This window comes from Camelina sativa, chromosome 11 (genome assembly GCF_030686135.1).
Source record: "Camelina sativa cultivar CO46 ecotype springtype chromosome 11, ASM3068613v1".
Classification (NCBI taxonomy): Eukaryota; Viridiplantae; Streptophyta; class Magnoliopsida; order Brassicales; family Brassicaceae; genus Camelina; species Camelina sativa.
The window spans coordinates 41,929,660-41,954,696 of NC_141890.1; the positions used below are offsets into that span (position 1 = coordinate 41,929,660).

Genomic DNA, 25,037 nt, shown 5'->3' on the forward strand with positions numbered 1-25,037 from the left:
GTTCAAAGAAGCAAAAACGAATCTAAGGGCAAGAATGAGTCTCCAAAGAGAAATAAAAAGCAAGGAAATGAAGTAGAAGAGGAGGCTCCTTCAAAGAAGGTGAAAATTACTAGAGAATGAATCACTTTGCATTGTTCCCAATGTAGCATGACTGGACATAAGACAAGAAGGTGTACTAATCATGGGGCTTAAGATAAGCCAGGTAAGCCAAGAAAGCCATGAGGGGAAGATCCAAGTCAAGCATCACATATTTCACTTGGTGAGCTAATGATGTTTCAAATTTTAGGATGTTTCAGATTTGTTAAGGTATGATGGTTGGTTTTTGGATATGGACACATTTAGATGTTTCAGATTTGGTAAGGTGTAGGATGATGGTTTTTGTATGTGACCTATTTGGATGTTACGGATTTGGTAAGGTATTGGTAAGTTTCTCAACACTCTTAACTGCATTTTAACTCCATTACATAACTCTTAAGTCTTAACTCATACAAACTTGTCATACTTAAAAGATGAAAACAAAGACAACAAACATGACTACACTACACAAAAGCAAATTTTTGAAGCTCGACCCTAAGCCAAATTCACAAATCATAACGCATCTATATTATCGAAATTGAACAATTGAAATTTAACCAAATATCAATCCTTAATTACCCGAACTAGATGATGAATACATTAGATCCTATTAAATGTTATTCACCAGAATCACCAAAGCCTCAAATTCTAGGGTTTTTTCTTTAGCGAGAGAGAAACGAATCGCGAAAGAGAGATATTTGGGGACAAATGCAAAACGACGTAGTTTCAGACAAAATTTCTCGTTCTCGGTTAAAGCAAAACGGCGTTGTTTTGCTTTCTCTGCACATGTGGAATCTACGTCAGAATGACTTAACAGAGAGATTAACAAAGTTAGTAATTAATCACGCTTTAGCATATTTAGGCACAAAATCAATACTTCAAGTATGGAATTGAAATATTTAAGAAATCTATGTATGTTTCCGCATAATTATTAATCTGATGTATGAATCGAGCATACTCTAATTTCAATCTAAGTATTGCCTTGGAAAAATGATCGCCAGTTATTTGAAGTATACGCCAACACATCGCCACACATATAAACAACTACGTGAACTATTGTTATCACATAAGGACATCCATAAACAAACATAGGTTATGTGTACAACACCATAAACATTCAACTTCGGTGTTTGGTTGGCCGGAATCCGGCGTTGACCAGTGTAGACCGATGTTGACCAGTATTGACCGGCGTTAACCAAAAAAAATATTCAAAAAATATATATTTTTTTTCTTTTTTTCCTAAAAATTATAATTTTTTTTTCTTTTTATGTATTTTTGATAAATAAACAAAAGTAGAAATGATTTGTATAATTTACAAATACAAAATATAACAACAAATGTTGAAGTCAATATTTTGATTACAAGATTTAGATGAAAATTAGAAGGAATAGTAAAAGCATAAGAAATACCGCAAGGATTCGTGAAGTCAATATTGAGCATTCTTCTACAATTTATGAAAAATCATTTCAAGGGATGAGGGAAAGCATGCAAGCGAGATAGACTAGAGAAGACATGAGAAAAGAAAAACAACATGGAAAAACAGATCATGTTCTTAATGCGAGAGGGTAGTTTTCCTAAAAAATACATATCCCATACTAGTATAGTACATACTGTTTATATTTGTTAGTTGCTCGTAAAAGTATACTTATATGTTAGCGAGAGAAAATATTGTCGAACATAGATTATATTTGTTAGTTTGAAAATTAGCAAATTCAAAATCCATTGGCTTGCTGTAAGATCATCGTGGATTGCAATGACTAGCTAGAGTGAGAACCCTGAAATTATTTGGTTTGGTTTTCAAGATATTGTTTCCTGGAGAATCTTGTGATTAAACGGATACTCAATAATATTTCAAAAGGATTGAAATCATATTAAAATGGTTTATTTATGTTTAATAGCAACATTTAGAGAAAAAACAAAGTGATGGGTCTAAGGATGCTCAAACACAGAGAGATCCAAGAACCTTATGATAAAGGCGGTCGGGGAGTTATTTGTGTACGTTGTTTGTACATTTTGGCGAGACTTGGGGACAAAATCTGGAGGTAGAGCACCTGGAGACCTTGGGACGAACCCTGGAGGTAGATCACCGGGAGACCTGGCGGTGCCTGGAGCTAAAGTACCAGGAGACCGTGGGACGAACCCTGGAGGTAGAATACCGAGATACCTGGCAGTACCTCTGGAGAATTATGGACAGTGTATCACTAATCATCCGCTAGTTTTAATTATTTTGAATTGGTCTGAACCCTTATAAGTAGAAATATGATGACTCGAGTGAGAAACTAGCGGATGATTAGTAATATACTGAGCATAATACACATAACCTATGTTTGTTTATGGATGTCCTATGTGATGGCAATAGTTCACGTAGTTAACTAGACATTTATATTGTTTGTATGTGTGATCATGTGTTGGGATATACTTAGAGATATCAAACGGGCATGCCCGCGCCCAAACGGACTGACCGTGATGGTCCCATCTTTTCAGTGATCTGCCGTAGACAGATCCGCCACGGGCGGCGGATGACGTATCAGTGCCCATGCCCGCTCCGCTTAGTTTTGCGGACTAACGGGCATGCCCGTGGGCATCTTCTTCTTCTCCTCCACCAAGCTACGTACGACCGTACCTATGCTGTGAACAACAAATATGCAACTATGTAACAACTATGCATTTGAATAATGTGATGTCCCAGAACTTTGAGACTCCCTCTACGGATTAACATCAACATAGCAAAACAAATAGAACCATAAACAACAAATGAAGATGTTTAAACTGAAATTTAAATCAAATATAGTAAACTGAAACATTATACCAAAGTATTAAAATGAAATGGAAAGCTGAAAACATAGATCTCAAGGTCAAGATGTCTCTTCAACCAAATCAAGATTCATCATCAACAATTGATTGGAAAGAAGGTAATGTCTCATCTTCATCAAATTCTTCATCCTCCTCTACATATGGCAAAGTAATAGAAGAAGGTCAAGGTAAATATATATCACTTAAAAGTTACACAATCAATACCAAATTGTGAAAATTGTTTGCTTACCATTTTCATATGCTTCAAAACCTTTTAACCAATTGCGGCAGCATATTAATGCTTGAACATTTTTTTGGGAGAAGACGGCTTTTGTACTTGTTCAAAACTCGAGTTTCAATACAAAAAGAAGATTCAGATGCTACCGTTGTGATTGGTATACTAAGGAGGTCGCAAGCCATTGATGCCAGTTCTCCATACCGTTGAGAGTTATCTTTCCAATATTTTAAAATATCCAAACTCTCATACTCTATCATGTCTATCGGTGGATCATCTAGATACATTTCCAAAGAAGACTTTCCACTAGTAACAACAGTTTGTTTGCGGAAGTTTATAAAATCCTGCAAATGTATAAAACAAGACCATAAACATTTTTAAAAAATCTGTAAATGTATAAAAAAAAAGAAACCGTAACTAAACCAGAAAAAATTCTAGACATCTATACACATTTCTCAAAACAAAACTTAAAAACCAATAGCATAAGAGACTAAGAACTTACATCATAGTTGCCAAAACTCTTTTTTTTTTCCTTCATTCTCATCAGTTTTTTGATTAGTTTCACGTGTCTCTGAAGAAGATGATGTGAAAATGAACTTATTCTCATAAGATTCAAAAAGAGTAGTAAGCTTACCACGCAAATGTTTAATCTTTATCTGAGCAGAACACTTGTCGTTCTTTTCAAAACAATAATTTACCAGTGTTAGCTTCAACCTTGGATCAAACACTGTAGTCATTGCAAAGACATCACTAACCTATTTCCAATACTTATCAAACCTTTCTCTCATTGGGATAATCATACTTTTGATGACTTCATCTTGATTATGTGAATTCGATATCAAACAATTGTTGATCTTCCAAACTTGCATGAAGTACAAGTTTGAAGTTAGATATGTTGAACCTGAGATCAGATTAGTGATTTCATCAAAAGGCTCCAAAAAACTCACAAATCTGGTTCAATCGGTGCCATTCAGCTTCTGTAGGGTGAAACTTGTAGTTTCTCCTATCAATGACTTTGAGATTACCAAAGGCAGCTCGATACTTGAGAGCCCTATCAAGCATCTTGTATGTTGAGTTTCATCTAGTTTTCACATCCATAATCAAGCCCGCTTTCAACTGTAGACCAACAGCTTCAACACATTTTGCAAACAAAATCTCACGTTTTCCAGAAACTTGAACATATTTGATACTCTCTATGATCTTTTCCAATGTATCATTTATATCTTTCAGGACAATCTGAACAATAATATCTAGTTAGTATATACTAATTACTAAATATTTTTTTTAATTATCTTTCAAAGCTTCTAGGTGTGTCACAGGATTTGGTTTAAACTTTAAAACAAGCTAGACAGCGTTTACCTGTAGGCTTAGTAGGCTGCAGCCACACCAGAGTTCATGTCCCATAGAGCCTTGAACTGTCTTGGATGCTTGCTGTCTTTCTTGTCGCCGTGAAGCTTAAAAACAAAGAAAAGAGCTCAGGAAAATCAAAGCATAACCAACCAAGGTAATCATTATGAGCTTAACAGATATATATACTCACCCGCCAAAGCAATAACATCACCAACATGAAAATCCACAAAAACCTTTTTATCCACCTGCAAAAATCATAACAAAATCAAGAACCATGTACAGAGAAATCAAGCATTGTAATGGGATCTGTTAGAAGATCAGGAACCATATCACCTATGAGACGGAAGTGTTAAGCATAAAGCAGAATTTTAAGGACGTGGATCGAGAGCTTACCAGCATTGTACTAGTGCCTTTAATCAGTTTTGAGCCAGATAACAAGAACGAATTTCTTTGTAGATCTTTTAGAACCTGCTAATCTAAAAGAGAGATTAGAAATACATGGGAGGTAGTGATATAGCTCATCAAGAGGGGTAAAGTACAACATACATTCCCACCTGAGCCGGTAACTGCAGCTTTGATAAAATAACCCACAAATTGTGAAGTTTCACGACAAACAAGCCAATGAAAGATTTCAGTTAAAAGTGTGATGATTACCTGAACACCATTCCTGAGGGGTACAATATCTCCCACAACAATATCATAGATAGAAACCCTGACTCTTCTGCCGCCTCTAATGACCTGCAACCAATAACGTTCAGCACACATTGTGGGCAAGGTTAACACCATACAAAAATGACGAACTACGGGAACAGACCTCTAGATGTATGTTACTCTTCTCCTTGCTCAACTTTTCAAATTGACAAGAGTGCTTGTACTCGATTCTAGCTGCATAATGGGAGAAAAAACAATATAAATCTGGTTGTTTCCATATTCTATCGTCATTGTCATACGACGACAAAGTATTAAGTTGGCTAAGCAAATCAAAGATTGTACAACGATACCTCTGATAATGATATAGAGAACAATAGCCAAAACGATGCAAGCTTCCACATACCATCCATCGAAGATATCCTGCAAGTGACTCATGAGAGCGAGACATAGATAATAAATTTAGACAGAAATTTGAGTATAGCTCAAATCTAATTACCAAACTTGTAAAAAAAAAAACATCACCTTTGTGTTAATTCGCAGCAGCAAAAGAATTGCTTCAGTAAGCAAAAGAATCTCCTCTGTTCTCCGTAAATTTCCTCTTCTCTCAAACGCTAGCCGAGAACTCTGCCATGTTGGCAATTTCGGACCACCCGCATGACTGATCGTGAGCGGACAAAATTTGTTTGACCCGCAAACCAAACGGGTCGAGTCCGCGAGATCCGCCAATTTTTGGGCATAAAATTAAAGGCTCATGTCTTATCCACTATGATACTTAACGGGCCATGTCTGCGGGCCTTAGGCCCAATTAACACCTCTACATATCTGGCAATCATTTTTTGCTATTGCCTTTGTCGGCAACTTTTGTGAAGTAATAAATTTCACATTCTACAAAAAAGAAAATGCGAAAGTGCCAAAAAAAAAAAAAATGAGACATGACTAAGAATTGACTTTTATATTGGTGGTATAATCAAACCAAAAACATCATACCGTAAACTCAAGTTCAAAATCCAAAGTTTATGAAAAGATAGAACAGGACATTATGTAAAGATTGCAGAGCAACAAAAAAGTATCATTAATATAAGCAAGCAAGCACAAGCAAAAACATACCATGTGTTTATTTTATAGCCGTAAACCAAGAAACAAACACGTGGTGTATGGTTGCAAAGCAACGAAATATATGTTCGGAAAAAAAAGGATGTTGCACTCACATAGGCACATAAACTAAGAGTATGGTCTTCTTAGTCTTAGTTTCATCCTCAGAGATAACCTGGATTAGAAGAAGGCTCTATATACCAAATATGTACCGGACAAAGATTCTTAAAAAACCTAATCATCAACTACAAGACTATGCAAACACTTATTTAAGAACAAGTAAACTGAGAATGTAAGATCATATCAATAGTACCTGGTAGGAGTAGAATGAAGCCAAAAGATGAGACTTGATGGTCGAGCAGAAAAAGAAAAGGAGCCTCATTGTGGCTGAGAAAAACTCAGAAATCTACAATGTATTCGGTTTCAGTATTATATTTTGTTGGTCTGTTCCATCAAGTTGTTCTGGAGTTTAAACTCTTTTCCTCCCATGAAATCACTTCTCCTTTCGTAGTTCGTATAAACCACCCAATGTGTGTTAAGGCATCAAGTAAACAAGGTAGAGATTCGATAGCTTTATGTAATAACCATAAAACGATGGAGGACTCACCGGAACTCCGTATATTTCATTACGATTTTCGGGAAAGTTAGAGATGGGATTTTAGGAACTGGTTTGGGATGTTCACCTCCTGTCGCTTCATCCGATCGTTAGAGATCGAGAACTCTGACCTCCTAAAACGGAGAATCTGATTCTAGACTTAGAAAAGTTTGAGATTCGGCCCTAAAATTGAAGCCCTAGGTTTTGTTTTTATGTTTTGACAAGAGTAAAAAACCCCAAACTCTGTTTCGTATCTGTCTTTCTTGGAAAACAATTCTTTTATGTACCATCTTACCTTTTTTTGTGTGGTCAACATTGATCCTCGTATTTTTATGTTTTCCATAAAAATATTGATCTCTTTTGTTAATTTTCAGCGGTTTAGGATAAATCATATGAAACTAACAAATATTTTGGTTTTTCAAAAGAAAAATTTACTGGAAGTGATATTGTATATGTTTTTGTTGAAGGGAAAAAATAAAAATCATTGGCAATTTTTAGAAATTATCTTGAAGAAGAAAAAACAAAGAGCCAAGTAACCTTATCCATTCATACGCCTCAAACAAAACTGACATCGTTTCAAGTAGAGGACACGACAGTGAAGAATCTCTTATCAACATGAGGAAACTATAAGCAACAAAAAGTAAACAAAAGGCAAAAGCTATCTCCGAGGTTAGAGCAATGGCAGCTGTGAACTGCCACTTCTTCAAGCTATCACGACATCTCAAACCCTCAAGGCCTTCCTTTACCTGCTCCGCTTCTCAACCTTCACAAAACAACATAAAGGTAATCACATCATCGTCATCGAGTTGCCATACAATGCAGCTTTGATATTGATAATGCTACTACTATCAGGTTATCATAAATGGAGCTGCAAAGGAAATAGGAAGAGCGGCTGTGGTTGCTGTGACTAAGGCCAGGGGAATGGAGTTAGCTGGTGCTGTCGATAACCATTTTCTTGGCGAGGATATTGGCTTGGTGGCTTTACTTAAACCCCATCTGTACATATTATTCCAACTGGTTGATTTTGACTCCCTAACTCTAATGTTCTTGACTAGCTGTGTGACATGGAGGAGCCTTTAGAGATACCCGTAGTGAGTGATCTAACAATGGTCTTAGGCTCAATATCTCAGGTTCCCATTTTTTCCAAACCCCTCCCTCTCTCTGTTTCCACCAGATTTAAGTTCTACAGGAGTTGACCTAAACAAAAATATTGTTGGTAGGGAAAAGAAGTCGGAGTTGTGATCGACTTTACAGACCCATCAACAGTGTATGAGAATGTAAAACAGGTAATAAATTTTTATCAAGCTCCATATATCCACTACAGTGGAAAAATCAGAAAACTATCAACAGTGCTAATGATTTCTGAATATATCAAGGCAACTGCATTTGGGATGAAGAGTGTGGTGTATGTACCTCGGATTAAGCCAGAGACAGTATCTGCGTTATCTGCACTATGTGACAAGGCCACCATGGTGAGCACAGGGTGAGATACTCGCAGATAATTCATTATGTTTCCTTTCTTTGTGAGGTTGAGTGTGTCCAGAAGCAACAATTGTTAGACGAGAGGTGGCCCAGTTTAATCTAATTTCATCCCTGCTTGCGTTATAGGGATGCCTAGTAGCACCAACTCTATCCATAGGATCTATACTACTCCAGCAGGCTGTGATCATGGCCTCCTTCCACTACAACAATGTAGAACTCGTGGAGTCAAGGCCTAATGCAGCGGTATGACAAAAACAAAAACAGTTTAGATTTCCTAGAATTTGAAACTTTTGGAATGTTCATCAAGACTAATTAAGGCAAATAAGACTTCAAAGAGGCTAGTTACAACTTACAAAAGACCCATATATAGAGCTTTTGCATATAGAGCATTTTCCAAGGCATATATATAGACCTTTTGCATATCATTTGCATGAACCAAGGTAAATATGATGAGATAGTCATTTATGACAAAAAAAAACTCATATGCAGCTTTTGCAATTGATTTACAAGAAGTGACTCAAAAGATACCTATGAAATGCAGGATCTTCCTTCTCCAGAAGCCACCCAAATCGCAAACAACATATCAAATCTTGGTCAGATCTACAACAGAGAGGATAGTTCAACAGATGTTAAGGTAAGGCATGAATAACATTGCAGAAAAAAGAGGTCAGAAAGGCTAACAAAGATAAACCAGTAAGGATTCTGTACATATTATACATAATAGAGCTGAGTTTTCACTCATATTTACAGGCAAGAGGTCAAGTAATTGGAGAAGACGGGGTTCGTGTTCACAGTATGGTTCTACCGGGACTACCATCTAGTACACAAGTCTACTTCTCAAGTCCAGGAGATGTAATTATCAATACTGCAATCTATTTTCAAAACTCAAACCGAATATTGGATTTTCAATTTTCAGGCTTCATAGCTCATAAGGTATCTCATCCACAAACTACTGTACACAGGTTTACACTGTTAAACACGACATAGTTGACGTAAGGTCCCTAATGCCTGGCCTACTCCTAGCTATCAGAAAGGTGGTACGCCTCAAGGTAACAAGTAATCAGGCGAGAATTCTCCATTTATTGATGTCTTACTGTCATCTAACTACTTGCGGTATCCTCTTTTGGTTTTACAGAATCTGGTTTATGGCCTTGAGAAGTTCCTGTAGGAACTGAAGTGTCTCGCCAGTCATTAATCAAGTATCAAGATATGAGTCAAAGATTAAATTATCATGATTACCTCATGTCATCCTGCAAGTCATATGAAGGAAAAAAACATTACACATAAAGTTTAGAAATAGATTGTATTTTCTTTCATGATGATAACTTGATAAGAGATTTCATTTTTAAGTGGAGAACACTAACAAAGTCAGACTTAGAAAAGCATTATCCTAAGGATTTTATATTAAACAACTGCTACATTACTAATAGCTTCACGGCCTGTAAAAGATGTCAAAGTTGTGTATCAATATATTTTTAAAAAAAAGGTTTTAATTCAAACGTAAGTTTGTATATTGCTAGTCCTACGTAGTCTACCAACAAGGATCATGAAGGAACTAAATGCCTGGCTCTCGTCCAGTTAACGTTCTATCAAAACATGCAAAGTCCTCCCATATTCAGATAGACCACCAGCAAAGAAGCATAAATACAGTGATGAACGTCTGTCATATATATGACTGCACAATGACAACTTTACCAAAACCCACAGCAAAAGAAAAACTGGAAGCAAGCAGTCCTAGTTTGTTTTGATCCACGGGAACAATCTAACCTCTGAATTTTTCAGCCATAGCTCCAATCCAGGCTCTATCTTTATCGCTATATGCATAACCAGCAGTAGAAGCTACCAGCAAAAACCCATCCATTTTCTGTGGTTCATATATATCTTGTATGAGAGGTTGTACAAAAAGAGAACGCGTCCCATCAGGAAGAATATCCCAAGATGCTGAAGAACCTAAAAATCAAACTGAAAGTCACTATATTTCATCACCACAAAGACCAAATGAGTAGATCAACACTGGTGAACAAATCCAAAGTTGTACGACTAAAGAAAACGCAATACCTTCATATTGAGGGAAATAAAGGGTCTCCTTCACATCAGCCAAGCCAATTTCATCCACCTTTTTCTTGAACCAATCATGTAGTTGAGCCTTTGACATCTGATCTGGACAATTCCAGTACCCACGAACACAAAGCTCACCTTGAATTGATATCAACTGAACAAAAAAAACAGGAATTTTTAAGTAGAGCAGAGAAGTAAGAACACAACAAAGCACCAAACAAGATCAAAACCCTCATCCAAAACAAAAAAAAACACCATACCACAGCTATAGTACTTGTATTCCTCAACAAAACATACGTCGCCCATGCTAAATCCTCCTTCAAAGAATCTCCAATATTTGATGATATAACAAAAACTTGCTCTCCCTCTTCAGGTAGAGTTCTCTGCTCCACTACAGAACCCTAAACACACGACCCATCAACAACAGTTACTATAAACAAACAACAAACAACAAAGTTTCACTACACTCAAAAGTAGACAATGTAAATCAGAATTACCTTGAGAAATTTTCCAATGTAAGGTAAAGCTATTGAGAATGCAGCTAGTGATATCCCCAAAGCTTCTGATCTCTACAACCAAGAAGTCACAAAAAAAAAAATACTAAATTTCACAGCTTTATAGCAAAAAGACACTATTAATCCATTACTGCTAATTTACCAGCTGAGGTTCATTGATTGGAGCAGAAGCTGAGAAGTGGTTAAGAAGAAGAAGTGATCCAAACCCGTACCCAAGCCATCTCGGTAGATAAGATTCGTCTAGCCCAGGAATCCCTAACAAGTGCAGACACAATCCGATTCTAAACTTATTTCACAAATGCTTGTTTTAAAAATCTGAGCTTTCAAGTGGAGAAGGAAGAGATTTTACCGAAAGTGAAGCGAAGAACAGAGAGATTGAGTTGTTGTTGTTGAGTATCGTTCTCCGTACGAGCAAAGACTCGCGTAGACCTTGAGGAGACACGAGCACGAGGTTGCGGCGCGAAGCTTGAATTGAACGGGAGATTACAAATTCGAATACTCATCTCTCTCTCTCTCTCTCTCTCTTAGGTGTCTTCGAGTCTCATAGCTTCTGTATCCGCCATTGAAATTGACTTCTCCAAGAACCTCTGCGTAGTGGGATAGGCCCACTAATATAAGGCCCAATAGGTAATAGGATAGGCCCACTAATACCAGGCCCAATCATTGAAGGTTGGAATGAGAGCATGGGGGGTAAGAGAGTGAAACTAAATTTACTAATCAACTCCTAAATATGCCAAAACTCATCACATATATTATTTTTTTACATATATACTAGGTTAGACCCCGTGGTACACCACAGACAATTTTTAAAAATAAACTTTTGAATATATTATAAATAGATCAAGTTTCTTTGAGTTTTTAATATAATGTTAAATTGTTATATATGTGTGTTCTCACAGTAATTAATAAAAAGGTTAAGATAGATATTCATTATATATTAAAATAACTCAAATGTGAAATAATCTATATCCGAATATACTTGTTTGGTTACAAAAATCCTAAAACAATTTTTAAAATATATTCGTTTATAAAAATTCAAATCACATCATATGCTAAAAAAATCTAAAATTTTATTAACTTTATGTATTAAATAGTAATTTAAATAATTAAATATAAGATTAAATAAAAGTGAAAAGAGAATTATATTTTAATCTAACATATTGCTTTAAATTAGGTAGATAGATTTAGGAAATTAATATTATCAAATAAGGAAATTATTGTGTTTGGTTGTAAGGATTGTGGAGAATTTAGTTAGGACTTGTTTGGATACAAAAATAAGAGAGGATGACACAAAAATGTACTCCAAAAATGTTAAGATAGATGCACATCTTTACATTCTCAAATATAGAACTACACATCTGCTTAATACAAAAATTTGCACAATTTTGTTTAATACTTTACATACATACTGACAAAAAATATCCTAAAAAAAACTAATACAACAAATCAAAAAAATTAATCGGAAAATGTATATTTCCCTCTATACTCAAATGGACATATGATCACACAATCTAAACATAACCCACCTTTGGTATGTGTACAATCTATCTGGAGCATAGAGAATTTGACCCAAACTGGTGAGTTCTCATTCTCTACGACGAAGTCACCCACGTGGTGATAAACCCACCTCCCTGATTCTTCCAAATGTCGTTCCGACATAGCGCACTGGCCGTCGGACGTGGACAGTTGAAACCTGACCGGTTTGATGCCCCAACCATGAACTTGGTCCAAATTACATGTTTTCCTCCCACATTTTCTAATAGGTTTGCCTAGTTGTATCTTGAAAAGTATACTGTATTTTCCAGGTGCAAATTCGAATTTGATATTTCCAACTGCTTCTAACCACCATATTTGCCGGAGATAAGATATCGAACCAAATCTGTTGGAACAAAATGAGATTCATCGTAAGAACTTAATGATATGAATCACAATGTGAGAGAGTTGGTCCAAGTAGATACATTGTTGATAAGCTCTACAACTTTAGAATAGGTCCCTTGATATATCACAAATTCACAAGTGGATCATGAAATATTCGATCTCATCTAATAGACTTATAAATAAGTACGTACTTTTCTTATTTTGGTCTTACCTTTAAGCAACACTAATGAAATAAAATATTAGTTTCATAATTTGGTTGATAAATAAACTATATTAAAGTGGTGTAGTGGAGTTAATGATTATGTATATATTATATACTTGTTCCTATTTTTGGTGAAAATATATGAATTATGTGGATAAAGTTTCCAATTGTATTTCTTTAAAAAATTATATGATATGAGAAATAATAAACAATAAGTGTGGGGGAAAAATAATTTATATTTTAAAAAACGATTGTTGAAAGAAAGCCATCCAATTATTGATATGATCGAGCAAATTTGGGATAAGAGAAAATGACATATTCGTCGACGACCTAAAACTTTCCCTATTCACTAAACAAACCAGCTTTTTTTGAGTTTATCTAAAGATTCTATATGTACATATTACCTGTAAATTTACGAATATTTATGATGTATACGTCATTATACATTTCGTATACGTGTTGATTAATATCTTCTATCTAAGATTTTTAGTAACAAAAGCCAAAATATATCTAACATCACTTGAACATTATTTAAATTTCAATTTGTAGTTCTCTTATTTATGTCAGCAAATTAGTTATTTATTGTCAAACAGAAACTTCATATATACATTAAGGGATTTATGATGTATATTCTTAGAAACTCGTTTAAATTAAACGCAAGTACAGAAGTAGACTTTAGAGTTTTGAGTTTTCGACGTAGAAGAGTGTGTGAATACAAAATGTGTAATCATCAACTTTGACCGAGGTCATGGCACGTTTCTATGATTTATAACCAATAATAACATTGTCATTTCTTGTTTATATTATCAAATGATTAGCTTCGAAAGTGAAACAAATTTATGTTGACGAAGTCACAATTATATAATCAAATCAGCGAGAATTTATAATCAATTATTTTTAATGAAGTTATGAATTATCAACCAAAAATACTAAAATTTAAAAAGATTATGAAAGAGAAAGATTCAAAGAAAAGAACCTGGATTCGCCGGAAGAAAGATGTTCCCAATATCGGCGATCATCGATGCCGGTTATGTTCATTGCCTTTGGTGATATCGCCAAACACACTTTCCCACTTCTCTTGTCCAACCATGCTTCCTTTTCAATATTACAATCCAAATATTTACTTTTCTATTAATACAAGTTTATATGAATAATTAAATCGCAACCAACTTTACAAGATTTTCATATTCTTAACAAGATAGGAATGATCTTTTTCTTTTGTTTCTTATTTCGTACACACATGACACACCCCGAGTTTTAAAATTAGCCTTTTTTATTTGATTTTTCTTTCGGCAACATTAAGCCTTTTTATTTGATTTGCAAGTCAAATCCAAACATACCGGAACCACTTATATATAAAAACTGAACCATAATTTTTATTCATGCTTTCCGGTTTTAATTTTCTCCGCATACAAATAAAATGATGTGTAACGAACCCAAATTCGACCACAGAGAAAAAAAAATATCGAGTCACAAGAAATATCTTTCAAATTATTGATGCATTTTATCATCGATTCATTTCAGGTTTTTCTTAGCCAATAGTTCCTCTTTCTATTCAACTTATAAATATCATTCGACCAAAAAAATACGAAAAGGTTAGGGGTATAAAGATTTTTTTTTTTCGAACTCTAGTTATTTGTTTAATTTTTATACAATAGGTACCAAAGATGTAAGAAAAGTGTGTTTAATTTTTGTTTTGTAAGAAAAAGGAAAAGTGTGTAAAATAGTAATATAGCTTTTTTTAAGAAAAGTGTGTTTAATTCTACTGTTTCTAGAAGCTTTTTTCAAACTTTTTATTTTGATCATAAAGTGGGAATAATAGGCTAAATTAAACATATTGACAAAAATCCTCCAGAGAATATATACTTTTACATCCCAAGAAATATCTAATAATACGTAATTGACCATCAAATAAATCATAAGATTCATACAAAAAAAAAAAACATAAATATTGATAAAAGAAGATAGAACCTTTGTGCCGGCGTCGAAGAGGTTTGGTCGACAAAGCCTTGCATAGATCTCTTTCTTGCGTCTGATAAGTTTGTCTTTTTCTCCTACTTGTTGTTGATCTTCAAGAATTCTTCTGACCAGAAACTTGTAGTTACAAGGAAGCTTGTGTTCCCACACCGCATCTGATCTCGACGCCCTATGAAAAGACTTGTTTACACTAGCGAGTAGGCAGATCTCTGGTGGCTCCATGTACATGAACATTGCCGTTATACAGTTCTCAGGCACGTCTTCGAGACCGCATAACTTTCTGCCAAAAGGTTCGGATCCAGAGATGCTCGATGAAGCCGCCCCCATAGATGGAAAGATCAGATGATGTATATAGTAAAATGATTCCTCTTTTGGTCTTTCCTTTTCTTGGATCTGGTGTATGTATTCAAGATATGGGTTTGATGTGGTGGAGAAGTAGAAAATATATGGATGAAAGAGATGGGTTTGACATATTTACGATTCTTTCGTTCTTTGTCTAATGGGAGAAGTTAGTGGCTTTCTTGGTTTTAAAGGAGAGAGAAAGGGTTGTACGTGGGATTGGGGAAATGAAATTAATGTGAACAGAAACTATTTAATAATTTAATTTGTTTTCTTAGTAAGAATATTAGTGATTTGGTGCAGTTATAGATGTCGCCAATCTATACAAGAATTTGATGGGTTTTTTTCTTTTTTAACTCGATAGTTTATTATTCCGTCTGTTTTAACTTTTAAGTTGTGTCGTTTGTAGGATTTAAAATTGGGCTGCCTGTACTCCTGTAAAATAATAGGGTTTCAACTCGTGTATTCATGTACTTTAAGGCTCTACCTATTTCCTCTAAACAATATATATTCTTTCCAATTCTACTTATATTAATTTATTTCTATCTAATTAACCAAAATTAATTAAGCTGTAATAAATCAACGTTTTGCGTTTTAAAATTGATAATTCGTGATTACTGTACCGCGATTGGCATCACCCGACCAAAAATATTAGACCCGAAAATTGTTTTCTTTACCCATAAAACCAAATCGATTTGGGGAAAAATTGAAATTAGGGTTTATTCTTCTTCTCTTCTCTTCTTCTTCTTCCTCGAGACCAAAAAAAACGAGTCTTCTTTCTCGATTCAATTTCTTCTTCTTCTTTCTCCGTTTGTTTATTTCGCTTTAACTCGAAGTATGAGTCCGTTTTCTTCTTCTAATTCGTCTCATCTGACTTCGGGAACTACTCACAGGGGAGTTCCGAGTAGGTGTTGGTGTGGTAACGAAATAACAATGTTCACTTCGAAAACAGATGAGAATCCGTATCGAAGATTCTACAGATGCGTGCAGGGCGTGAAGGTAATGTGATTTATGTGTTGGTTTGTTGAATTTATCAAATATTTTGCCAATGGGTTGATGATTGATTCTCCGATCCGGACATGATGTTAGGATAAAAAGGAGAAACACATGTTCCGTTGGGTTGATGATGCTCTTTTAGAGGAGATAAGAATGATTGAAAACAAACATAAGCAGCTCTTAGAAGATGTCAATGTTCTAAGAAAGATGGTGGTGGACAATGTCGAGGTCCAAAACAAGTTGATGCAGGAGATGAAACAACAGATGAACAAGGAGATGAATGAGATCATTCAGCAAGAGCTAACGGATACAAAGGAGAGTTTGGAAAAGTCGAACATGAAGACAGTTTGCATACTTGTTGTTGTGGCAGCTTCAATCTTATGGTTGTGTGGAAATGTTGTATGATGTCTTTGAGATTTCTGTATTTCTATTGTTATGTTAAGACAATGTCGAGGGTTTGTGTTGTTTGTAATGAAAAGAGAAGCAAAACATGTGTTGTCAATAATGAACCAAAACATAAATCCGAATCGGCTATATTGTTGTTGTCATAAGCATACTCAAAAGAAGACAACACATTCAATTTTTCCCCAAATCAATTTGGTTTTATGGGTAAAGAAAACAATTTTTGGGTCTAATATTTTTGGTCTTGTTAAGCCAATCGCAGTACAGTAATCGCGAATTATCAATTTTAAAACGCAAAACGTTGATTTATTACAGCTTAATTAATTTTGGTTAATTAGATAGAAATTTATTAATATAGGTGGAATTGAGAAGAATATATGTTGTCTAGGGGGAAATAAGTAGAACCTTAAAGTACAGGGGTACACGAGTTAAAACCCTATTTTACAGGGGACCTCATACAGGCAGCCCGTTTTAAAATAAATATTGTTTAGGTTTTTAATGTAAATGTTTAATAAAAGTTTCAGTTTTATTCCTACCGTTTTAATGTTTGAACCGTTTTAATGTTTGAACGATAAAATATAATATATACAGTAGTAACGTTTATGGTTAAAAAAAATGAACTATGGATAGTCAAAAGCATTACTCTCAGTTTTTTTGCAAAATTTTCATATACTATTTTCTCATATAGTTTTGCATTATTTTAGAAAAGTTTACTATTCCAACTTACTGCTAAGACTTGTACAACTTTGTGTAACCAGTTGGAATAATTAGTAAAGGGAACCGTTACTAAATGGAAGGGGAAAAAGTGGAACTTACAAAGCATATTAAAAGAAAAAAAAAGAGAAAAACATGTTGCAACGATTTTATTTGGAATATATTCAAAGTGTATGGTTTCATGTGACAAACTAATCCCATGGAAGATGCTTATCATATCACAATCCTTGTTACCAGTAGAGGAAATTAAAAATAATAAAATTTTAAATATTCATTAAGCTACACATGGTTAGTAATTTTCTATTATATATATATATATATATATATATATATATATATATATATAAGTGTTCATGATGTTAAAATAAAAAATAAAAGGATTATTTATGTGATTTTAGTATGACAGAGGGGAGTGATTTGATCTTCGTTCTGAAAATATTTAAAACTTATAAAATAAGTTTTAGTTCAAATTTAAAATATTCGACTATGAGTTATTTTTGGCCCTTAAACCATAAAATGTCTTTCTATCGAGATCTAGTGGGTGCAAGAAATCTAGAAATAAACTATGGGCGCTTGTGGCCAACGCATTCTGACCAATAGGATGGCGAATTCGACTTTATATTTGTAATCATTTGTAAATATTTAATAAATGAGACTAAAATGTTTGAACTCATTCACGTACAAAGCGTGAAGTGAAGCTCCCTTGTCAAGTGGGTTGTGTCATTTCTTTGTGGGTGGTTAAATCTCTTATTCACGGATGTTAAATGTAACCACTCACAAAAATATGATATAGTGGACCATTAATTAATTTCATTTCAATATCCAATGTAATTATACGAGTAGCTGTAAGTTTCTTTGCATAAAAGATAGATACGCGTCCTCGGTCCTTCACAACTCTTTAGGCTAAATAGAGTAATAGTAATGCTAGCTAGTATAATAGAGATTGTTTAGTTATACATAACCTTACAACGATCAATGATTGGAGCGGACACCTTACATGTCAAAGTAGTTAAAGTTAAATTTATTAACGTGTATCACGTGAATCACGTCTAAGCTAGTATGATGATAATAATTAAAGAAAGAAAGTAAAATGTCAGATCTTAATAAGCTGGCTTTCAAACAACTGGCCTACATACACCAATAGAAGAAGCATAGAAACGAGGATTTATAATTATGGAGATTGTGACTCGCCCAAGAATATTGTCCGAGGAATTTAGAAATTTCATTTCTTGAAATCATTTTTATTTCTTTTGGTGAAAATACATATTTTATGTTTTATTAGAGAGTTACACATCAAATTCGAAAAACTTTTGTTTAATCAACGCATTAGGCATCCTAATTAAACTCCCTTGTGCAAACGCAGCAAGTCTGCATAAACAAAACAATAACGTTTAAATATAATATATATGTATATTATAACATTGTTATTTTAAGTATGCATTTTTCAGCACATAAACATAAAAAATATATAGTTGACTTTGATTAAATTTAATTATGTTCATACCTTGTTATCCTGTAACCAAAGTGTAATGCATTCCTTATGATAAATATGATCACATGGCAAAGTCGATAGCGTATCTTTTTCCTTGAATCCGATAAAACATATTGGACACCTTCAATATTCCACAAACCGATTAAACTTACCAACTTAAACCGGAACTTTATATATGACATTGAACAAAAATAGAAAAAGCAATACTGTAGAGAGAGTGACAATTGATTGTAAACTATATATTCATACATATAGCAACGATAAAAATAATTAGATCAAAATTAATCTTACTCAGTTTTTTCGGATACAAGAGTTTTCATTCTAGATTTGTTGATTTTAGGTGCTAATATTTGGTCAATCCTCCTCTCCGATAATCCTTTGTTGACCGATCCAATCGATTCTCCTAATTGATTCAGTTCCTGTATCATTCATACCAAGGTTAAAGTCTATCATAAAAATCGATAAATGTCGAGATCTATCTGCATATACCTAACCTCATAGCTCATGGTATCAGTATCGATGTCACCATCAGAAGGAAGAGCATGAATACTGTGAGATGAAGCATTTGAGGAACTGCCAACATGACCTTGTTGACGTTGGGATGTCGAACCATTCACTACATGGTTAAAAGTGAAATATCTATATAAAATATGATTTATTTATAATGTTGAGAATTTTATTTCATACCTCCTACGTCTTGGAACTGATAGGTAAGTTGGTCAATATCGTCCGTTAACGCAACATCATTCGCCGTATCTAGATATGTGGATCAATTTCGACATGCAGTATACATTAACCAAAACGCATGTTATATACCACATTTACAACTGAGATATGAAAATAGGATACCTCAAACAAAAAAAATATACTTACATTCTTGTTCTTGTAACGCTTTAGCCATATTTTCGTCATCGCTTAGAGAGAATTGACAATGCTCTACATTTAGCAAAATTTTGTGATGAATTATCTGAGTCATTTTTTAGGTGTACAATACACTTAATTTCGTAAGCGTAACGAAATTACCTTCCATATTTTGCCACTCTCTTGCCATCGCTTCTATATAAGAGAACAAAAAAAGGATTATAAGTAATCATCAAACAATTTGGATGATATAGATAAAAAGTTAAACGTATCTTAGTAAGCAATGATTCTAATTCGATCAATCATTTGCTACATAAGGCTTAAAAAATATGTGTTTATGTTGTCGTAGATTGGGTTGGAGGATTAAAAATAAGGCAAAACGAAAACGGGACTAGACCGAACTGGTTCAGATAATGGTCCACATTATGACAAACCCTATGAACAATAATAATTTACCTTCTTCTTCTTGTTGCAGAAACGCCGCCAAGGCTTCATCATTTTGCACCTGGCTCGATCGCATCCTCATTTGTATTTTATAAAGAGGAAAAAAGACTTGACTTATTAATGTTTTGGCAAAAGGATTCACGTAGTTATCTTTCTCACCAACCAAACCATTTTATAACAAAAAAAAATTATTGGTGACTTTAAGAGTTATATTTGGTAATTGTTGACATTGATGAGAAGATTACAACTCACATTGATTAGATCAATTAAAAGGTTATAAGCACGCCAAATAAATGTGCTTCCTATGTGTATGATTAAGGGATCATTTCATCATGCATGTATAATCTCAGTTAATGTCCACTCACATTTCCGGTTTTATATACTGTATTAATTAAATTGTGGCAATACATGTTTTATGTAAATTTAGAAGTAGAACTATACTAAATAAGTTAAACTTCGATATATTTAATCAGTGGTGAATTATCTAAACAAATGAGAATGTTGTTGTCTCTAAATTTTATTTTGAATGTTTAGTATATTTTAAAAACTGTGAAAATGCTATATACAAATATCGACCTTGTTTAATGAACTCAGTAATTATGATCAAACATAACTATTATATATCATTTCATACCAACTATATAAAATGAAAAAGAAGTTTTGAAATTAATAAATCCCAACACATGTTTGAAATATATAAATTTATCCATAGGCACAAAGTATTCATCTAGTTTTAAAAATGGGAGAAAGATTGGAGAATAACTTCTTTTTTTGTTGGCTGAAATATGTAAATATGAATAACTTTTAAAGGATGCAAATGGTTGCACGGTTGAAGAGATTGAATAGGTTGAATGGATAATTTTCACCATTTGCATTGAAAAGGTTTAAGAGGTTGGAAAAACTTATTCAGCCCGTTCAACTTAAAAAGTTGAAAAAATAAACTAATCCTACAGCAAAAATGTTCAATTTGTTCAACCACTATTTTGGAGATGAATGAGTTGAATATTATTCAACTCAATTTTATTCAACCCATTTTTTCAATTTTGGGCAACCATTTGCAGCCAAAATCTAAACCGAAAATTGCAGATTGTTATCGTCCCACGAAAATTAGTATTATATTATGGATAAACCTCGGCTTTGCAAACACAGCATACCTGCATATATTAAACAAAATATATACATTAGATTGATTAGAATACTAAAATAAGAATGTGTTTTGTACATATTATTAAATTCATGATAAATATATGCAGTTTTTTTTTCAAAACAAACATTTAGACTGAATTTTATGTTCGTATCTACCTTGTTTTGTTTCAGCCACTGTGTAATGCAGTCCTTATGGTAGATATGATTACATGGCAAAGTCATAATCTTATCTCCGTTCTCATAGTCCACCAGGCATATCGAACACCTGCGATGTTATCCAAACCAAAAATCAGATTCATGATCTATTTGAAAGCAATTGTACATTCATTAATTTGGTTCAGAGTAACGAAGCGAGATTCCAAATGAGCGACAAAAACTTAGTAAAGAAGATGAAAGATATAGTGATATTATCTTACTGAGAATCATCGGCAACAAACTTCTTTTTCCTAAACCAACACCCAGTTTTGGTTTTAGTACCATACTTATGAGTCCGCAGTCGGGAGATCTTCTCTTGGGACAATCCTCTATTGAAATCTCCAATAGCGTCTTGTAATTCATTTATTTCCTGTTCACCCAAATCAAAGAAAACAACATTCATATATATATATATATATATATATTTTTATCAAAGACCATATATATATATATATATATATATATGTGAAATTGTTGAGTTGGCACGGTACATACCTCATACGTCATATTTGCGGTATCAATGTCCTCATTAGCTGGAGTATTGTGGGAGACATTTGAAGGACTAAGAGTATGCGTATGATGATCCACGAAGTTCTCATCATTGTCATAGTGAGAAAGTGCTATACTAGTCTAAATTTTTATGCAAAGCCAAGATTTGTGTCAATTCGTAGGGTTAAGAAAATTATATATAACCATATATATTTTCCGGGTAATCATAGATATGTAAATGAAAATAAAAACATGCGAGTTAATTTATCTGTATATATATATATATATATATATAGTTACTACTTACTAGCTATAAGCCTATATATAACCTATTTTAAAAACAATATAAGCTTTTCTAAGTAATTAAATTTCAAGTCTTGAGAAAAGAATAGCCACGCGTACCGAGGGAGCTTCACGTTGAGGTATGTATGAACGATTCACTGCAGATTGAATGAAACATGAAAAGCTTCAGCGTAATAAAATCGGAGTATGACGAACTATACGAGTCAATCCTTTTTTGTTTGTGGGCAAACTATACGAATCAATCATGTGTCTGTTTCACTTATTTTTATTATATAGTAAGTTGAATATTACGTACTTTTGAAGAAGAATAAAATTTGAAGCTTATAATCCCATCTAGCAAGCTTACTTGGAGTTTTTATGTAACTTATATGAATGTACCTCGCATGGGTTGGTATTGATGGGGTTCTTGGATACATACGTCCGTATTATTTGCCGCTATATGTATGACAATTTCAATCGGTAAGTGGCCAAATTATTCATCAAGTAAATGAAATATGTCTAATTATGCTTAAGATTAAAAAATATATTATATACTTACATTCATCTTGTTCTTACAAATATCTAGCAAGTTTCTCATCATCACTTAGAGAGCTCTGCAGATTACCTGTAAAAACAAATAAAATTGGAGGTACCATAAAACGATTCATAAGTCTCTTTTTCTTGGTTTTGGAATATGTTTGTTATTTTAGTTTTACAAAAACATAAAATATATAATTAATATAAGCATTATGGTTATGAATCATTTATTTTTTGCCTAACTAGGTTAATCAAAGGTATACCAATTTTTTCATCATCCGGAGAACAATAGAATTTAAACATCTAGACCTTGTCCTAAAACGAAAAAATTTGCACACAAAAAAAAAAGTACTAAAACAAAAAATAAACCTCATCAAGGTTATTACGTTATACTAAAGATGACATACTCTTTGATGTGTGTGGTAAACAAAGTATACGGAAGCATAATAAGACTACCTTCCAATTCTTGCAACGTTCTTGCCAATCCTTCATCATCATGTACGCAAGATTGCACACAAACTTCTGTAAAATTTCAATGCATAAAAATCTCTTTAATCATGAAAAAAATTATACAATTAACTAATCATTAAATCATTATATGATTCAGAAAAATATGGTTTAAGTTCGTAGGATCATTGCTTTGTAAGTCAAAAGAGATATATTGATGTTGATATATAAGAAAATTCGAAACTAGCTAGTTACAAACGAAATCATAAAAGTATTTTGCTATTGAAAACTGAAATATACATATAAGATTAGTATACCTTCTTCTTGCTGAATCTCCAAAGCAATAGCTACATCGGTACACATCAATTCATTTTGATATTGTTGTTCAACCATCCGAGCAATAACATCATCACTAAGCGTCTGTTCTGATAACTGGTTTACAAATCGAGACATCGCAAATTTGTTGAGTTTCTTAACAAAGGAGGTGATGCTTTCGACGATGATTGATCTCTATGTTTTCTCTTAACCATCAAGAAAAGAGATTAGTACCATAATTTATATCATCTTTTAAACCCTTTAATACGCTCACTTAAAGAAAGTTTTATCTTTGGAGATATGAGGCTAATTAGTGACGGCAATAGAAGATTATATTAATTAAAATTTAAAAGCTTCTTTGCCCATTATTTGAAAATTTTGTGATTTAAATATATTTGAATTTCATTTTTGGCTCCACAGATTCACTCTTTTCTTTTAAGTGTTTAAATGGTAAAATGTTACGGCCCCTTTTCACCACGTTGACTTTTATTTATTGCTAGAAATATACTACACATACGAAATTGGGTTACTTTTTCCATAATCTGATATGCATCTTTCAGAGTTGTTAACATATGTCATTTTGAATAAAAAATATTGACCACTGAATATTTTATAAATAGTAAAAAATCTTCTTGAATTGATTATGCTTTTATAAGCCAACATTTTTAAATTCATTGACTTTATATATATATATATATATATATATATATTAATTCAGATATATATTTATTTAATTTGATTAGAAATAAATTTTTACAAAAAGTGATATATTATGCAGTTCTTAAATAATAATAAATTTAGGATAAATACTAGAAAATAAAACATAAGTCAGTGCTCCGTAATTGCTTTATGTTAAATATTTTTGTCAAAGATGTATTCTATTTCCCTTTTGCATAAATAAACTTTTATACAAATGGACAAAAAGTTAACTAAATTTGAAAACCTTAATTTCTTTTTGTTGGCCTGATGAAAAAATTTCTTTTTTTATTTGTTGTTGATGTTTTTCTTGATAAAATGTAGGAAAATCAAGGATGTTTCACTCATATATATATATATATATATATATATATATATATATATATATATTTAATATGTAATGATATAATCAAATTTATTGATGTAATCAAATTGAATGAAAATGGTGTATTTGGTTTTGATATTTTTTTAATAAAAGATAATATAATTAAATTAGAAGAAAATATAATATATATTTATGAGTTTGAATAAAAGAAGACACATGTGAAGTACATAGACACTTGTCAACTCCTCAAAGCATGAATTTGAGAGAACTTTATTTTATTATATAGAATTTAATATGTGATGATATAATCAAATTTAATGAAAAGTGTGTATTTGATTTTGATATTTTTAATATAATATAATATAACTAAATTAGAAGAAAATATAATATACACTTATGATTTTGAAAAAAAAAGACACATGCCAAATAAATAGAGAGTGCCATTTGTCAACTC

The 25,037-nt window shown here is 33.1% G+C and overlaps 5 protein-coding genes, 2 long non-coding RNA genes and 1 pseudogene across 12 annotated transcripts; 2 read left to right on the plus strand and 6 right to left on the minus strand.

Moving 5' to 3' along the window:
- Nucleotides 1-2,821: 2,821 nt before the first annotated feature.
- LOC109127512 (uncharacterized) lies at nt 2,822-7,043 on the minus strand. Of its 4 annotated transcripts, none has more exons than XM_087476401.1 (11): nt 6,510-7,043; nt 5,627-5,989; nt 5,455-5,524; nt 5,268-5,338; nt 5,108-5,191; nt 4,847-4,921; nt 4,644-4,698; nt 4,463-4,557; nt 3,606-4,339; nt 3,119-3,447; nt 2,822-3,023 (listed from the first exon to the last, which is right to left on the minus strand). In XM_087476401.1, the coding sequence occupies exons 6-9, from the start codon at nt 4,850-4,852 to the stop codon at nt 4,181-4,183; spliced, it is 315 nt and encodes a 104-aa protein (XP_087332527.1). In that variant the 5' UTR covers nt 4,853-4,921; nt 5,108-5,191; nt 5,268-5,338; nt 5,455-5,524; nt 5,627-5,989; nt 6,510-7,043; the 3' UTR covers nt 2,822-3,023; nt 3,119-3,447; nt 3,606-4,180. The 4 variants fall into 4 exon arrangements, with proteins under 4 accessions (XP_087332527.1, XP_087332530.1, XP_087332528.1 ...); XM_087476404.1 differs by having other exon boundaries at nt 4,847-4,929; nt 6,510-6,602; XM_087476402.1 differs by having other exon boundaries at nt 5,627-7,041.
- A 181-nt stretch (nt 7,044-7,224) lies between these two features.
- LOC104725720 (dihydrodipicolinate reductase-like protein CRR1, chloroplastic) lies at nt 7,225-9,772 on the plus strand. 2 transcript variants are annotated; one of them, XR_015571584.1, is made up of 10 exons: nt 7,225-7,574; nt 7,644-7,766; nt 7,847-7,921; nt 8,012-8,077; nt 8,168-8,274; nt 8,400-8,516; nt 8,815-8,907; nt 9,024-9,125; nt 9,236-9,322; nt 9,409-9,772. XR_015571584.1 is itself a non-coding variant. In XM_010444432.3 (10 exons), exons 1-10 carry the CDS (start codon nt 7,470-7,472, stop codon nt 9,439-9,441), a joined length of 897 nt encoding a protein of 298 aa, XP_010442734.2. In that variant the 5' UTR covers nt 7,225-7,469; the 3' UTR covers nt 9,442-9,772. The 2 variants fall into 2 exon arrangements, 1 of the variants encoding a protein (XP_010442734.2); XM_010444432.3 differs by having other exon boundaries at nt 8,168-8,263.
- Nucleotides 9,773-9,820: 48 nt separating this feature from the next.
- Nucleotides 9,821-11,427, minus strand: LOC104725719 (protein COFACTOR ASSEMBLY OF COMPLEX C SUBUNIT B CCB2, chloroplastic). Of its 2 annotated transcripts, none has more exons than XM_010444429.2 (6): nt 11,196-11,427; nt 10,989-11,101; nt 10,829-10,900; nt 10,592-10,732; nt 10,332-10,485; nt 9,821-10,223 (listed from the first exon to the last, which is right to left on the minus strand). In XM_010444429.2, exons 1-6 carry the CDS (start codon nt 11,347-11,349, stop codon nt 10,036-10,038), a joined length of 822 nt encoding a protein of 273 aa, XP_010442731.1. In that variant the 5' UTR covers nt 11,350-11,427; the 3' UTR covers nt 9,821-10,035. The 2 variants fall into 2 exon arrangements, with proteins under 2 accessions (XP_010442731.1, XP_087329577.1); XM_087473451.1 differs by having other exon boundaries at nt 9,821-10,235; nt 11,196-11,411.
- Nucleotides 11,428-12,144: 717 nt separating this feature from the next.
- Nucleotides 12,145-15,515, minus strand: LOC104725721 (F-box protein PP2-A14). Its single transcript, XM_010444433.3, has 3 exons — nt 14,898-15,515; nt 13,903-14,021; nt 12,145-12,725 (listed from the first exon to the last, which is right to left on the minus strand). The coding sequence occupies exons 1-3, from the start codon at nt 15,228-15,230 to the stop codon at nt 12,302-12,304; spliced, it is 876 nt and encodes a 291-aa protein (XP_010442735.1). The 5' UTR covers nt 15,231-15,515; the 3' UTR covers nt 12,145-12,301.
- Nucleotides 15,516-16,079: 564 nt separating this feature from the next.
- Nucleotides 16,080-16,643, plus strand: LOC104728816 (uncharacterized protein At4g04775 pseudogene; annotated as a pseudogene).
- Nucleotides 16,644-18,858: 2,215 nt separating this feature from the next.
- LOC104725722 (uncharacterized) lies at nt 18,859-19,437 on the minus strand. The gene is made up of 3 exons (XR_015571684.1): nt 19,341-19,437; nt 19,138-19,265; nt 18,859-18,967 (listed from the first exon to the last, which is right to left on the minus strand). It is a non-coding gene; the product is annotated as an uncharacterized LOC104725722 (long non-coding RNA).
- A 279-nt stretch (nt 19,438-19,716) lies between these two features.
- On the minus strand, nt 19,717-20,276 carry LOC147935271 (uncharacterized). The gene is made up of 3 exons (XR_015571698.1): nt 20,164-20,276; nt 19,870-19,902; nt 19,717-19,782 (listed from the first exon to the last, which is right to left on the minus strand). It is a non-coding gene; the product is annotated as an uncharacterized LOC147935271 (long non-coding RNA).
- A 611-nt stretch (nt 20,277-20,887) lies between these two features.
- LOC104728817 (E3 ubiquitin-protein ligase BIG BROTHER-like) lies at nt 20,888-23,877 on the minus strand. Its single transcript, XM_087476508.1, has 9 exons — nt 23,565-23,877; nt 23,257-23,322; nt 22,823-22,888; nt 22,663-22,719; nt 22,384-22,421; nt 21,988-22,122; nt 21,714-21,862; nt 21,454-21,562; nt 20,888-21,305 (listed from the first exon to the last, which is right to left on the minus strand). The coding sequence occupies exons 4-9, from the start codon at nt 22,667-22,669 to the stop codon at nt 21,270-21,272; spliced, it is 474 nt and encodes a 157-aa protein (XP_087332634.1). The 5' UTR covers nt 22,670-22,719; nt 22,823-22,888; nt 23,257-23,322; nt 23,565-23,877; the 3' UTR covers nt 20,888-21,269.
- Between the last annotated feature and the right edge of the window lie 1,160 nt (nt 23,878-25,037).